The following is a 13,584-nucleotide window of genomic DNA, read 5'->3' on the forward strand; positions in this document are numbered from 1 at the left end:
AGTATACTGAACGTGAATATACTTACTGAGTATGCTACACGTTGTTAAACATTTTTAACAGTGGATAATTATTTTTTGGCTAAATTTTAGAATTATTTGAAAGATATAATTTACTTGAAAGAATAAAAGCATTTATGTAAGTTTTTGAACATTTTTCTGACATTCAATAATATTAAAATTCATTAAATTTCTTGATTTTGCTTTCTTTAGTCGTTAACCCTCAATAGCTATGGAGAAATGATTTTATTAATTAGTTCATACTAATAGAGTCGGGGGAAAATTTAATGTAATAATTAAGGAAATGTAATTGTTTTTCATTTTTCATTCATAAAAAAAAATTTAAAGCTACCGTCAAAATAAAATTACAGCATGCAATTTTTTTTTTTTTTAAGACGACGAGCTATAAAAGTATAAATAAGGATCTCAGTGAAAAAAAGCTATTCTATTTTTTAGGCCTTAAAAGTAAGACATCAAAATAATGACTTTTTAGTGCGGTGTTTCCCGCACTATTCTTATGATTATTCCGATCGTTGTATTCTTACTGCAGTTAAAGTCTTCAGGCCAGATTATATGTCAGAATATGCGAGTATTTATTTGTTTAGTGTTAAATATAGGGGTAAGGCGTAAGCTAAAATCGGGGAAACATCGAGGCTTTCGATTTCTGTTCGGGAAGGAACATTTTCAGAAATTTTGTCCCGTGACATTAGTTTATCCCCCAAATTTAAGCCTCGTTTTTTTACTTAACTTCTCCACTAACATGGTAACACACATTAATTATTTCAAATAACAGCATAAAATTCTTAAAACTCTCATCAAAGTGAGTGTTTGATAAGTGTCTGCCATGTTATCAAAGTTTCGGTAGTCATCCAAACCTCGGCATATTTCCCAAGTTCAAAACTGGTGTTGGTCCCGTTGCTGCCCTATTTCAGGCCCTGTGCTGTACTTACTTTTAAGTATGCTGTAAAAAAGAGATAAATAAAAAGGTCAGGTTTTTTCCTTTTGAATTTCCGAAAAAACTCGGCGATACATCGGCATTTAGATGTTCTCCAAGGCCGATGGGCTGATGTTTTCTCCAAGTTGGCATCGGCCGCCGATGCCGATGAATAAAATTTTGAACCATCGGCGCCGATGCATCGGCCTGGCCAATGCATCGGTCAAGTGCTAGAAGTTAGTGTCTACTTTATATTGGATGTTTTTTTTTTTTTTTCGCTTGAGGTGGTGGTAAAGTCGAACGTATGATTGTTAGCATCAAAGTAAATAAAATTTGTCGCTGTTCATGGTACTGAATAGACAAAAATATCGAGAGGACTTTCTTTTTACATGAAATCCGTAGCGCTTAAAGCTTACAGTCAGTGCAGAAACTAGTGATGGGCATATTCGAGTTCTCATAATCGAATCACTCGATTATTCAAGATCATTCGAGAACTCTATTGTCACGAGGTCTCAGTGGGGTGGTTTCCTTCAGTCAAAAGTACTACTTTTAGTCATTGAAATGGATAGAATGAGCAAAAAATAAAAGCATGGACCCAGAAAATACTTTCATTTTCCCAACAGTTTTTTTTTTTAAATTAATTTTTTTAAATGTCCGATTTTTCAAACAAGGCGTGGTCTTTATGACGTCACAAATGATGCACTTTGCCACATCTTTCTACTACGTTTCCACGTTATGATAATCAAGCAGCGAAATTGCGCTCTTACGCTTGCTACCAACTATGTCGTTGCCAATACACGTGAGTACAGATGCAAATTAAATATTTTGGACCTTGAATGGCAACACTGAATGGCATTTCATCATTTGTGATGTCATCGGCAGAAGCGTTAAACGATGAAAGAGCACCGATTTAAGTAATTTTTTAAAAATATTAAACCTAAAGAAATTATTTAAAAAATGGTCAGATCCTATGTTTTTAAGGATGCTCTTTCCAAAAAAAATACTTTTAAAATTTTGGAAACGACCCCATTATCGTATCCCGAGTTCTCGATTATCACTTTCCAAATTCTAGAGTGATGGACTGCTCGAGTTCTCGATTTGTGAACTCCTCGAGATGTTGATTGCTCGAGTTCTCGAGACGGCAATCACTCGAGCATTGTATATCTCGATGAATTTTATAATCGAGTGAACTATTGACAAGAGATAAAATGGAGGAAGTAAAGACTTTCATTCGTGAAGCAAAACCCCAAGTCACGTGATAAATTTTAAAGCAAAACATTGGAAGAAATCAGGTTTCTTTTTCTAGTTTCACGCAAAACATGCCAACCATTCGTCGTTGTTGAGTCACGTGACTTGGGGGTCTTTGTCTCAGCTTTTGCTAATGCCAATGATTGAACTTGCTCCCTCCATTTATTAATTCCTGCTCTAAGGAATGAACCTTTCGTGCAAATGACTTTTGGAGTGACTCAGTTGCAGAAGCAGACCCGTCATTTAGGGGGTCAGGGGGATCGTTTGAAAAAAAAAAATTACATATAAGTGGACGTGGTTTTTGTTGTTTTCCGGAAAAATTGGCATGGAGTATACGAGTATAACCCTTGCCCCCTCTAATAGAAATTGAAGGGCCGCCTGTGCAGAGATGCCCTCGGCTGGAGGGGGGTCATGACGCGGGCTGTACCATTGTAATTCGTAGGGGATGTTAGCTTTCTTAGGGAGTATTCCTGGAAGGGGGAGAGGGATCCGTGGTTTTTAAAGGGTGCGTCAGTACACTTAAGGAATGGACGCTCCTGTGATCTGAATGGTTTAAAATGAAATAATTGCTTCTCGAATGTTTCATTCGTATAGTGTTGTAATTGAATGTATGCTGTCGAATACTAGATTATCAAATGATTCTTTGGGATGAAGGGGGGTAGTCGATTCTTGGGTAGTCGAGTAATATGTTTTTCAGCGAAAGGTGTTAAGGTATGAAAACATGGACGGGTCTATGGGTGACCAATGGGTTGTGTGTCCCGGTGGTGGAAGTCAAGTTTGGAGGACTTTAATTAGGTTCTCACTTGAGAGGTATTAAAATGAAAATTATATTTCATGTAAAAAGGGGGAATACTTTAGTAGAAAACCTGAGGGGACATCTATCCCCTTATGTCAACTTCGACTACACCATTAGGTAATGAAACAAATGTAATAGGAGATAACAAACGTTTTGTAGCACAAATATAAAAATTACTGCAGACTCGTGTTTTGGTGTTTCCAGCAATCCCTTTTCAATCCAAAATAGTGAGTTTCTGGATTTAAAGACATTATTGGATGTCTTTGCACCTCGTAGGGCGATGACACACACTCTCAAATGGTCAAACGTTACGAAGCATCCGCCTAGAACAGCGTTTCTTAAATTGTGTTCCACGGAAACCCAGGGTTCCATGGAGATCACTCAAGGGTTCTACAATTTTTTTTTTTTTTTCATGCAAAACGATCAAAGTAGTCACTTAAGAATTTGGTTTGAGTTTAGTGTTTTCTGAGTATTTTCCGCTGAGAAAATATCAATCGTGGATCAAAAAGCCATTTTATTGTCAATGTATGACCTTCAATTATGTCAGCTCTGTAAAACGACTCTTTAATTGAAATGGCAAATGATCCTTATTTGCTTCAAAAAATTTGAAATAATACCATCCAGTGAAATTATGGTGCAATTTTAAAGATGAATGTCCTCAATTGTCACGAACTTTCTTGTGGATATTTTTACTACTTACAACTAAATTTCATGTTTTGAACTTATCTGTCGACAAAAACTAAATATCAGCACAGGCCTAGTGCTGAGCCTGATCTGAGAAAACAATTTTTTTCGAGAAAGCCTAATATTAAAGATGTATGTGTCATAGTAAAAATGGAAGCTACTAGATCATTTAAATAAAAACTCTGAAATTTTCCTAGAATCGAGTTGTAAATAGTAATAAGAGAAATTCGAGTTCAGTTTTAAACTAGTATTTCAAGTCGAAAAATGTTTTTTTTTTACAAAAAAAAATGTTTTTGTTGAAAATAAACCATTTCTAGAATGTTGCATGCAAACTATACTATTAAGGATAACACAGGGGTTCCACGAAGAAAGTGGATATTCAAAAGGGTTCCACTTAGCGAACAAATTAAGAAACGATGGTCTAGAAAAAGAACTCCTCCTCCCCCTTTCCCCCCCAAAAAAAAAACATCCCTAAAAAAATTTAGTGGCGCTGGACACGCCATGGACCGCCCCCTCCCCTTTTATTATTTTTTTAGTGGTCACCCCTGCAGAAGTCAACTCGAGTCTGAAAAAGCTATGAAAATTAACCCGTGTAGTTAATTTTCATAGCTTTTAGACTCGAGTACATCTCGAACATCTTGAGATCTCGATTTAAAACATCTCGAGATCTCGATTCAAAATATCTCGAGTAGTCATCGTTCGAGTACTCGATTTCAAAAGATCTCGATTATCAACCTCTCGAGCACTCGATTTCAAAAGATCTCGATTCAAAATATCTAGTAGTCACCGCTCGAGTACTCGGTTTCAAAAGATCTCGATTATCAACCGCTCCCTACTCGATTTCAGCAGATCTTGATTTTCAATCGCTCGAGTACTCGATTTAAAAAGGTCTCGATTACACTGTGTGACATGATTTTTCTGACATGAATACTGTCACGTGTTTTGCGTTACTTATTTAATTGTATCCAAATTTGCCAAATCATATGGGTGTCTTAACACGTCACATTTCTTAGTTATAGCTTCTATAACATTTTCATGCACCCTCGCTTATAATGAAATAAAAAGAGTTTAATTCCATATATATTTCAAGAATTAGGAGTATAAATCAGCCTATTAGTATATACTGTAAAAAATATCATCTGCCACAGTTATTGTTTAATAGAATATTTTATTTGAATTCAAATTGTTGTAAGTCTTTGAAGTGGCGACACTTAATATTTTAATTTATCTCTTATTCCATGAGAAAATGATTTTTCCACCCTTACATACAAAACTGGGTGTGACGAAATATTTTGTCAAACGTATGGTTAAATATTGCAAAGGATTTCTGCATTTGAAAAGTGTTTTTCTCAAAATGAGTGATGCTAAATTAAAAAGAAAGCATTTATATCAGCCCACAAATAAGAACGCTTATGAAAAAACAATGACCTTGATGAAAATCTCACCCAAGACGAACTACCGGCTTGGTTCTCTCTAAAGGAGGTTACTCGAGAATTTTTAGTCAATCATAAAACTAAAAAGACTAAATTTTTTAGTGAAAACTTGTTGCAAAACTATGAAACGATGGAGTGCAGAACGACATTTACATTTCGTGCATTCTCACTTCGATTCTTTGCCTTCTAATCTTGCAATGGTGAGTGATGAGCAATGTGAACACTTTCATCAAGATATTAAACGTATAGAAGAATGTTACCAAGGAAAATGGAATGCAAAAATGTTGGGAGATTAATGTTGGTTTCTAATTCAAATCATTTCACTATTCACAAGACAAAAAGAAACTTTCATCATTTTCTTTTATATCATCTGGCTTATTTTTCTTTTTTCTTTTTACTCAGTGATGCCTGTGCTATTTCTCTTCACAATGTATGTATAAGTGTACATTATTACTACACTTGATTCAAAAGCATAAGTAGTTCAACATGTTTAGATTCTGTTTAAAAATTTCAGTTTTTAGCCATTTATGGAAATTAAATTTGTCATAACTATAAAATTGTACGTGTTGCAAGAATTTAGTTTATATATTCATGTTTAGAAAGCCCAACTTGACATAAATCAGGTGTTTTTCTAAATGTTATAGAAAAAAAGTAAAATTTTGTCACACAGTGTTATAAATCGCACGAGTACTCCATTTCAAAAGATGTCGATCACAAATCACTTGATTATCGAAAGTATTCTATTCTCGAGATCTTGATTATCATAAGTTCTCGATTATGCCCATCACCAGTAGAAACACATTTATACAGATGTATTGTGGCTGTAGTAGCACTGATTGCCATTGCTTCAACAGTTATCACCAACAGTTTCAGTATCTTTGAGCACGTGACATAACTGATTAATTATAGGAATTCGGTGCTCTCGGCTGTAGCTTTGAAATTCGTTTGAAATAATGCTTCGTCCCCTTTCTGGACTTAACGTAGTTCTACGGACTCTATTTTAATAACTGCCCTCAAATAAATGGTTTTGTTTAATGCCTGCTCCACACTCTCCCTGAAAAGCACGAGAGGTTTTTTTTGCCGAGAGATCTGTGACGTCATGGCGAGGGAAGCGTTGAACGAGAGAGCCGTTCACACTCTCGGGCGAGGTGTTTGCGCACGCAGAAGCCGGTGATGTCACGAGCATTCGCGCGCGTTTCAACTGTCAATCCGCTTGTTTGTTTACAAAATGGACCACGAAGTAGATGCAGAGTTTGCGAGGTGCCTGTATTCTTTTTACATACAACTACCTACACATTTACAACACCAAGAAGGCAAAAAAGAAGTCGAGGAAGAAGAGATGGTGGTTGACAAATATGTTTATCCGCTATTTTTATGAAACTGTTTTATGACAACAAATGTGAATTTAAAAATTAAGATTACAACCAAAAATGGCCACAATATTATACAATTTAGTTATAAAAATAAAATATACAGATCTGTACTCATGATTTTCATAGCATTGAATTACACTGTGCGGCAAAAAAAAAAAAAACCCTTCGAAATGCTTCTGTCAAAAGTACTGTCAAAAACATTTTTTTTTTCAAGCAGTTGAACTGAATTAACTCATTTTAATAATGCTGTTTCAAGTGCAGGTGAATTATTAAAAGTACAGGCGAAATTAAGATAAAATCTGAGAATTAAGTTTACAAATAATTATAAAGCCTGATTAAGAATTCTTAATATTTTTAGAGTTTTGCAACCTTAAATATTTCATAGAAATGTACTAAAATGAAACAACATTTCATAGTTAATTTCATAGTTAATTATAAAATTAAATAAAAAGCAGAAAATAATAATCAACTTGCCCGTACAATATTAAATATTACCAGCCATAACGAGTAGCGAAGAACGAAGAAATAAGCTATGCTTGCTAAAAACAAAAACGGAGAATATTCCGCGCGCGAACAGATGGCGGCGCCATCATGGCGCGGGATATTCCTTTGACTCGTGTGTAGTTTACCGCTAGAAAACGGAGACACTACGAGACGAGACAATTACGAGGCGAGGCGCCACGAGCCAAGGGAAGACCTCCATCCACATTCTCGATCTCGTCTTGTCTCGTGGTCTCGTCCAAGAGTGTAGAGGAGGCATAAAAGGATTGCTCTTTCCGTGGATTGTTCACAGCCTGCAAAAATATTTGTTCCATTTTAATCAGGGCTGTGGAATCAGAAGGAAAATGGCCGAATCCAACTCCGACAATTTTAGAACTTTCGACTCCGACTCCTTTACCTCAAAAATCAGGCCGACTCTGACTCTGCAAATACTGGCACAGTTGTGGATTTTGAAGGAAAATGACCGACTCCGACTCCACAGCCCTGCTTTTACCTGAACTAACATGCTTTATAATGTCATATTCCAAGATAGTGTTCGTTCAGTTTAATGCCTATTATCGGCGCAAACCCCGACTTTGTCGCCATTTCTTTTCGTTGATACTCTTTGCTTATCTCACAGAGAAAATGTTTTATTTCTTTCCTAAATACTCAGGTGTTAATGGTCTTTCTTTTCTTTCTTTCTTTTTTTTGAAATGAACACTGTTTTAATGTTTACCGTCTTTTCCAGGTATTATCGATTGCTTCATCCGCATCCCCAAAGAACAAGGAATCCTCAGTTTCTGGCGTGGTAACTTAGCCAATGTCATCCGATATTTCCCCACCCAAGCCCTCAACTTTGCCTTCAAAGACAAGTACAAGCAGGTATTCTTGGGAGGCGTCGACAAAAGGACGCAATTCTGGAGATACTTCTTGGGCAACCTGGCGTCTGGTGGAGCTGCTGGGGCCACTTCCCTGTGCTTCGTGTACCCCTTGGACTTTGCCAGAACCCGACTGGCCGCCGACGTCGGCAAGGGCGCCCAGAACCGACAGTTCAACGGACTCGTGGATTGCCTGGTGAAGATTTTCAAGACCGACGGCCTCTTGGGTCTGTACCGCGGGTTCAGCGTCTCTGTCCAGGGCATCATCATCTACAGGGCAGCCTACTTCGGGTTCTACGACACAAGCAAAGGCATGCTCAAGACCGATGCCAAGCACACGCCCCTCGTCGTGTCCTGGATGATTGCCCAGACCGTCACCGTCATTTCCGGTATCATTTCCTATCCCTTCGACACTGTCAGGAGGCGTATGATGATGCAGAGTGGACGAGCCAAGAGCGAAATGCTGTACAAGAACACCCTGGATTGCTGGATCAAGATCGGCAAGAGTGAAGGTCCAAGAGCTTTCTTCAAAGGAGCTCTTTCCAACGTTATCCGAGGCACTGGAGGAGCATTTGTCTTAGTATTATACGATGAAATTAGGAATTTCTTGATTTAAATTTAATCTAATTTTTAAACAAAGCTCTAGGCACTTTAATACAATGCAAAAAGAATTATTTCAAAGGTAGTCAAAACCTCGGGAACACACAACAGTGTAATGTCGATATTGTTTTGGACTTATTTCTCAATCACAGGAGATGTAACAGAACGGTTCGCGGTTGGAAGTTTTTTTATTTCAACTTTCACAGGCAGTATTAACTTTGAGTTATGGAAAATAAGGTACAGAGGGTTGAACATTTTTCTTATGAAATTGAATTCTTATTATAATTCACGAAATACATCCAAAATTCAATAAATCCCCGATAGTTTCATTGAAAAAAAAATCTAATAATTTGTATAGCCTTAGAACTCAAGTTGTCCCCTCGCATCGCGATAACTAAGGAGAAAGAAACGAGCAAAGGAATTTGAACTTAGTTCATGAAAACCCCGATCACATTCACGTGGAAGGCAGAAAAGTGTTCAATGATTATGTTAGAGATGTATATTGTTTCATAGATGAGAAATTTGCACTTTGTTTTCTGCTTCAAATCATGTAACTATGGTTTAAAAGTTACTTATTTGTCGGGAGCACAGTGCGAATAAAACATTGTGATATTATGCTTGTGTCGTTTTTAATCATCGGTTGAATGAACGGTAACGTCAGCATGAAAGAGAGAACCAATGAATATGATATATTTTTTTTTTATAACTTCTCGTATATTACACTATATTTATTGACATTGAAGTACTCTAGCTAAAATCCAAAAGTTAGCACAAAGTGTTTATCGTAAAATTTCCTCGGCACCCACGTTAACTGTCAAAAACTAAAATTGTCCTTGAAAATTTCAGCAGACAGTACATTTTACTTGCATGCCGACAGATACATTGTTAAACTAAATTTATTACAGACTATCAAATTATATTCTTTTTCATTGTCGGATGGGATCATGTAATGATTTTATGAGTAGAAGTAAAAACAAAATCGAAATCAAAACCGGTTGGTATTTGGATACCATAAATCTAACTTATTTTTCAATAACATTTCGTAAATAAATGGTCATGTACCGACAAATATAGTGTAGAATAGGATATCGAATGTGTGACACCTGAATGTCATGTTCTCTACATCAATTTTGAGTTACATGCCTTCCAACACTTTTTTCAAGCTTTCTCAGAAGAATATTCATGTGTTTTAACATAGAGTTTTATGGCTCATACATATTATGTAAAATAAAATCTCATCCTGTTCCTAAAATACAACGATATGTTAAAATGTTCAGCTTTGTAAAGTCTGCTTGTTTTTGTTGGTAAGTAGATTTGGAACTAACTGAAAGTTCACTGTCCTCAAACTTCTGCCTCCGGCAATTTGTAAAACATATACGATGATCTGTTGAGAACGCGTGCTATGAGTGAGTAAAAACTTGGAACAACTTGAAAGTCCACTGTAAACAAACTTTTTAATCCGGTAGTTTCTCAGACGTACTTTTCCCCATCTCAACCCTCCCCCCTTCTAACGTGTAACCTTTGATTGTCAGACGCATTTGGCGATGTGCAGAGATCGTTTGTTTTCATTAGTAGATAAAGATGTAGAACAAATTGAAAGTTCAGTCAACAAACTTATTCATTCTTCAATTTGTCAAACAGACTGTCGAAAAAGCTAATTTTGGTAAGTGAGTAAAGATTTGGGGCTAACTGAAAGCTAATTGTCAACAAACTTCTTCAACCGGTGCAATTAGTCAGACACATACGATGATCGTCACGTTGAAATCGTTTGTTTTGAGGAGTAAATAAAGATGTAAAACAAATTGAAAGTTCACTGTCAACAAATTTCTTCATCCGGCAATTTGTCAAACATAAGCGCCGGTGAGTCAAACTCGTTTGTTTGATGAATAAGTAAAGATTTCGAACAATTGATGGTTCACTGTCACCAAACTTCTTCATCCGGCAATTAATCGAACGCATACGACGATGCGTTGCAACCCTTTGTTTTGATGAGTAAGTAAAGATGTAGAGCAATTGAAAGCTTACTGTCAACAAACTTCTTCATCCGGCAATTTGTCAAACATTAAGCGATGATGAGTCGAAATCGCTTGCTTTGATAAGTAAGCAAAGATGTCGAACAATTGAAGGTTCATTGTCACCAAACTTCTTCATCCGGCAATTTGTCAAACATACACGACGATGAGTCAAAACTACTTTTTTGATGAATAAGTAAGGATGTCGAACATTTAAAGATTCACTGTCACTAAACTTCTTCATCTGGCAATCTGTCGAACATACACGACGAAGGTTCAAAATCTCTTGTTTTGATGAATAAGTAGAGATGTCGAATAATTGAACGTTCACTGCCACCAAACATCTTCATTCGACAATTGGTCAAACATAAACGACGATGAGTCAATGTTTTAATTAGGTAAAATGTGGAACAATTAAAAGATCATTCGCAACAAACTTCTTTATCCGGAAATTCGTCAAACATACACGAAGATTAGTTAAAACCGCTTGTTTTAATGAGTAAGTAAAAATCTTGAACAATTGAAAGTTCAATTTCAACGAACTTTTCATCTGGAAATTTGTCAAGCATGTACGACGATGAGTCAAAATCGCTTGATTTGGTTAGAAAGTAAAGATGTCGAACAATTGAAAGTTCAGTGTCAACAAATTGCCTTATCCGACAATTCGTCAAGCATATTATATGTATTGACGATGTGTTGAAAACGCTTGCGCTGGGGAGTAAGTAAAGATTTAGAGCAGTGGTTGGAAAAACTACTTTTTTTTGTAGAGAACTACAATTACAACTACTTTATTACAAATGTAGTTACCTACAACTACTTTTTTCAAAATGTAGCAACTACAAACTACTTTTGAAAAGTAGTCGCTGCTTCACTACTTTTTAAAAAATAAATAAATAAAAAACTAACACATACACATCGTTCGAGGATTGAACGAAAAAATTAAAGAAAAACTGGTTTAGATTAATAAATTGGCTCATTTGAAAATGGAACATTACTAAGAATTATTTATTGTTTCAGTCCTTTACCGGGCCAATTTGTCATTCCAAACATTTTTTTACGATTTTTACGAATATTCGCTGCAAGAAGGGATTTAAAAAGTTGAAGGAATTCAACCTAATCCTTTCCTGACAGTGAATATTTCATTCCAGAAGTGCAACTCGGCTACTTGAAAATGTAAATAGTAGATGCAGTCATGATTTGTTTAGAACTTTATATAGAGATACATTTTTGTACAGAAAATTGATTTAGATGGTGAAAAACATCTTTTAAACAAAAGAGAAAAACTTAAATTTCATTATAGGAGTTAATTTTACAGGCACGCATATTTTGTAGGAACTAGGTAATTGATTTTGAGTTTCAAGGTAGGGGTTCGACCCGGACACCATCTCCTTTCTTACGTTACTGATAAAATGAAATAAGAGCATTTTTCAATTTTACCAAATGATCTCGGAAACTTACAATATTTAATAATTGACTTTTATTTTGTTGATATATCGACACTCAATCAGTAAAAAAGGAAAAAATAAAGAAATTAAAAAAAATATCCGAAACGGTACGAGCATTTATAATGAAATATTAATGAATATCCGAAATATGAAACATAACTAAGAATGCTTACTTTACTTCAATGTGCAAGTGTCGACTAGCGCGAAATGGCTAAATAGCGATTTTTCTCGATTAACGAATTTTGGAGCTAACGCGAATTCCTCAAATCGTAACACGAACATTTTCCGAAGGGAATCGCAAGACTTTTAGTATCACCTTCTTAATCGGGTACTAAATATTAGTTTCGTGAATGCACTTTCCCCTTTAGCATCACTAAAAGCCCCACACTAGTCGAGAAACATCGATTTGTTAATCAACAAATCGCCACTCCGATACTTTTTCATTCTAAATATGAAGTTGATGAAACAGTATTTCACATAAACGGACTGTTTATCTAAAGTTTAAAAAGGAATAATGGAAAGTTTCTGACAAATAAAGAAATTTAAAAATTTTCGATATTCTTGAACGAAAGTGCGTCGAATGTAATTACTGTATTTAAAGTACAGTACTATTGCAGTGCTGAACTTTATTATCACTATATACTATACGTACTGTACTGTTTCATTTTATGTCATTCTCTCCCTCTGATTTTGTGTCCCCTAACTGTATTTTTATTCAATAACACAGCTTCTTCTTAAATACAGTAAATTTTCAGTTCTTGACGTTTAAATTCGGAAAAATGGAGTTACGAAATGGGTTTAAATAGTTTGTGGGTCATTCCATACAGATCCAACGGATGAGTGCGCTCGACCATTTTTAATTTTTTTGAAACTCATATCCCAAAAAGATGCATATGAATGATGTTTAAAACCACTTTTATTTTTTTCTCTAACCTTAACCCTTGATTTTTTAGAGGTCATCAAAAGTCATTTTCGCAGTCAAAAATGGGACTTTTAGACCTTTGCATTTTGGCCAAAATCTATTTGAATTACATTTATGGCAGCTAATTTTACGCTTTGGTGTTAAAGTGCATAAGATGATAGTCTTACATGCTGAGTTGCGTGGCTGTAACTTAATAATTAAAATAATGGCAGCAGATTAAAGTTCAAGGTCAAATGTAAAATTTTTACTTATTTCAAAGGGTCATAACTCGCTTAGGGGATAAAAACACAAAGTGAAATATGGCAAAAACTAATCACTGGAGTCACACTAATGAGAAAATATAGCTGTAATTGTGTGTTTGTTTACCCTTTATAAATTACAGCCCTTCAAAGATCAGAAAATTGAGAAAAATGACATTTTTAGACCCCTGTAAACCAAAAGGGGATGGAATTAAAATTAAGATTTCTTGGCCAATTGAATATTCCATTCAAGTATTATACATGTTATATATATTGTTTTGTGTATTTGGTTTGTAAAAAAGATACAGGTCTTTGAAATTGAGCAATTTTGCTAGTTAATTTACGCACTAAAACAGAAATAAAAAGCGTGAAAACTTTATTGCACTTTCTTAAATGGCCTATATAATATATTATACTGGAAAACGATATTTTAAGTATAAAAATAATTATTTTAATTTGATAACTTAGAAATATTTGGACATAAATGAGTAGTTCATACATGAGTGACAGCTTAAGTAGTTCATTTATAGACTATCTACACAC

The 13,584-nt window shown here is 35.3% G+C and overlaps 1 protein-coding gene across 1 annotated transcript in view; it reads left to right on the forward strand.

The window, feature by feature from the left end:
- The window catches only part of LOC129235162 (ADP/ATP translocase 3-like), a 21,137-nt gene extending 12,099 nt beyond the window's left edge, over positions 1 to 9,038 (forward strand). Inside the window, exon 2 of the mRNA XM_054868851.1 lies at positions 7,694 to 9,038. Within this exon, the coding sequence (XP_054724826.1) occupies positions 7,694 to 8,439 (746 nt within the window). The 3' untranslated portion in view covers positions 8,440 to 9,038. The remainder of the gene's footprint in view (positions 1 to 7,693) is intronic.
- Positions 9,039 to 13,584: the final 4,546 nt, after the last annotated feature.

This window comes from Uloborus diversus, chromosome 2 (genome assembly GCF_026930045.1).
Source record: "Uloborus diversus isolate 005 chromosome 2, Udiv.v.3.1, whole genome shotgun sequence".
In the NCBI taxonomy this organism is placed as follows: Eukaryota; Metazoa; Arthropoda; class Arachnida; order Araneae; family Uloboridae; genus Uloborus; species Uloborus diversus.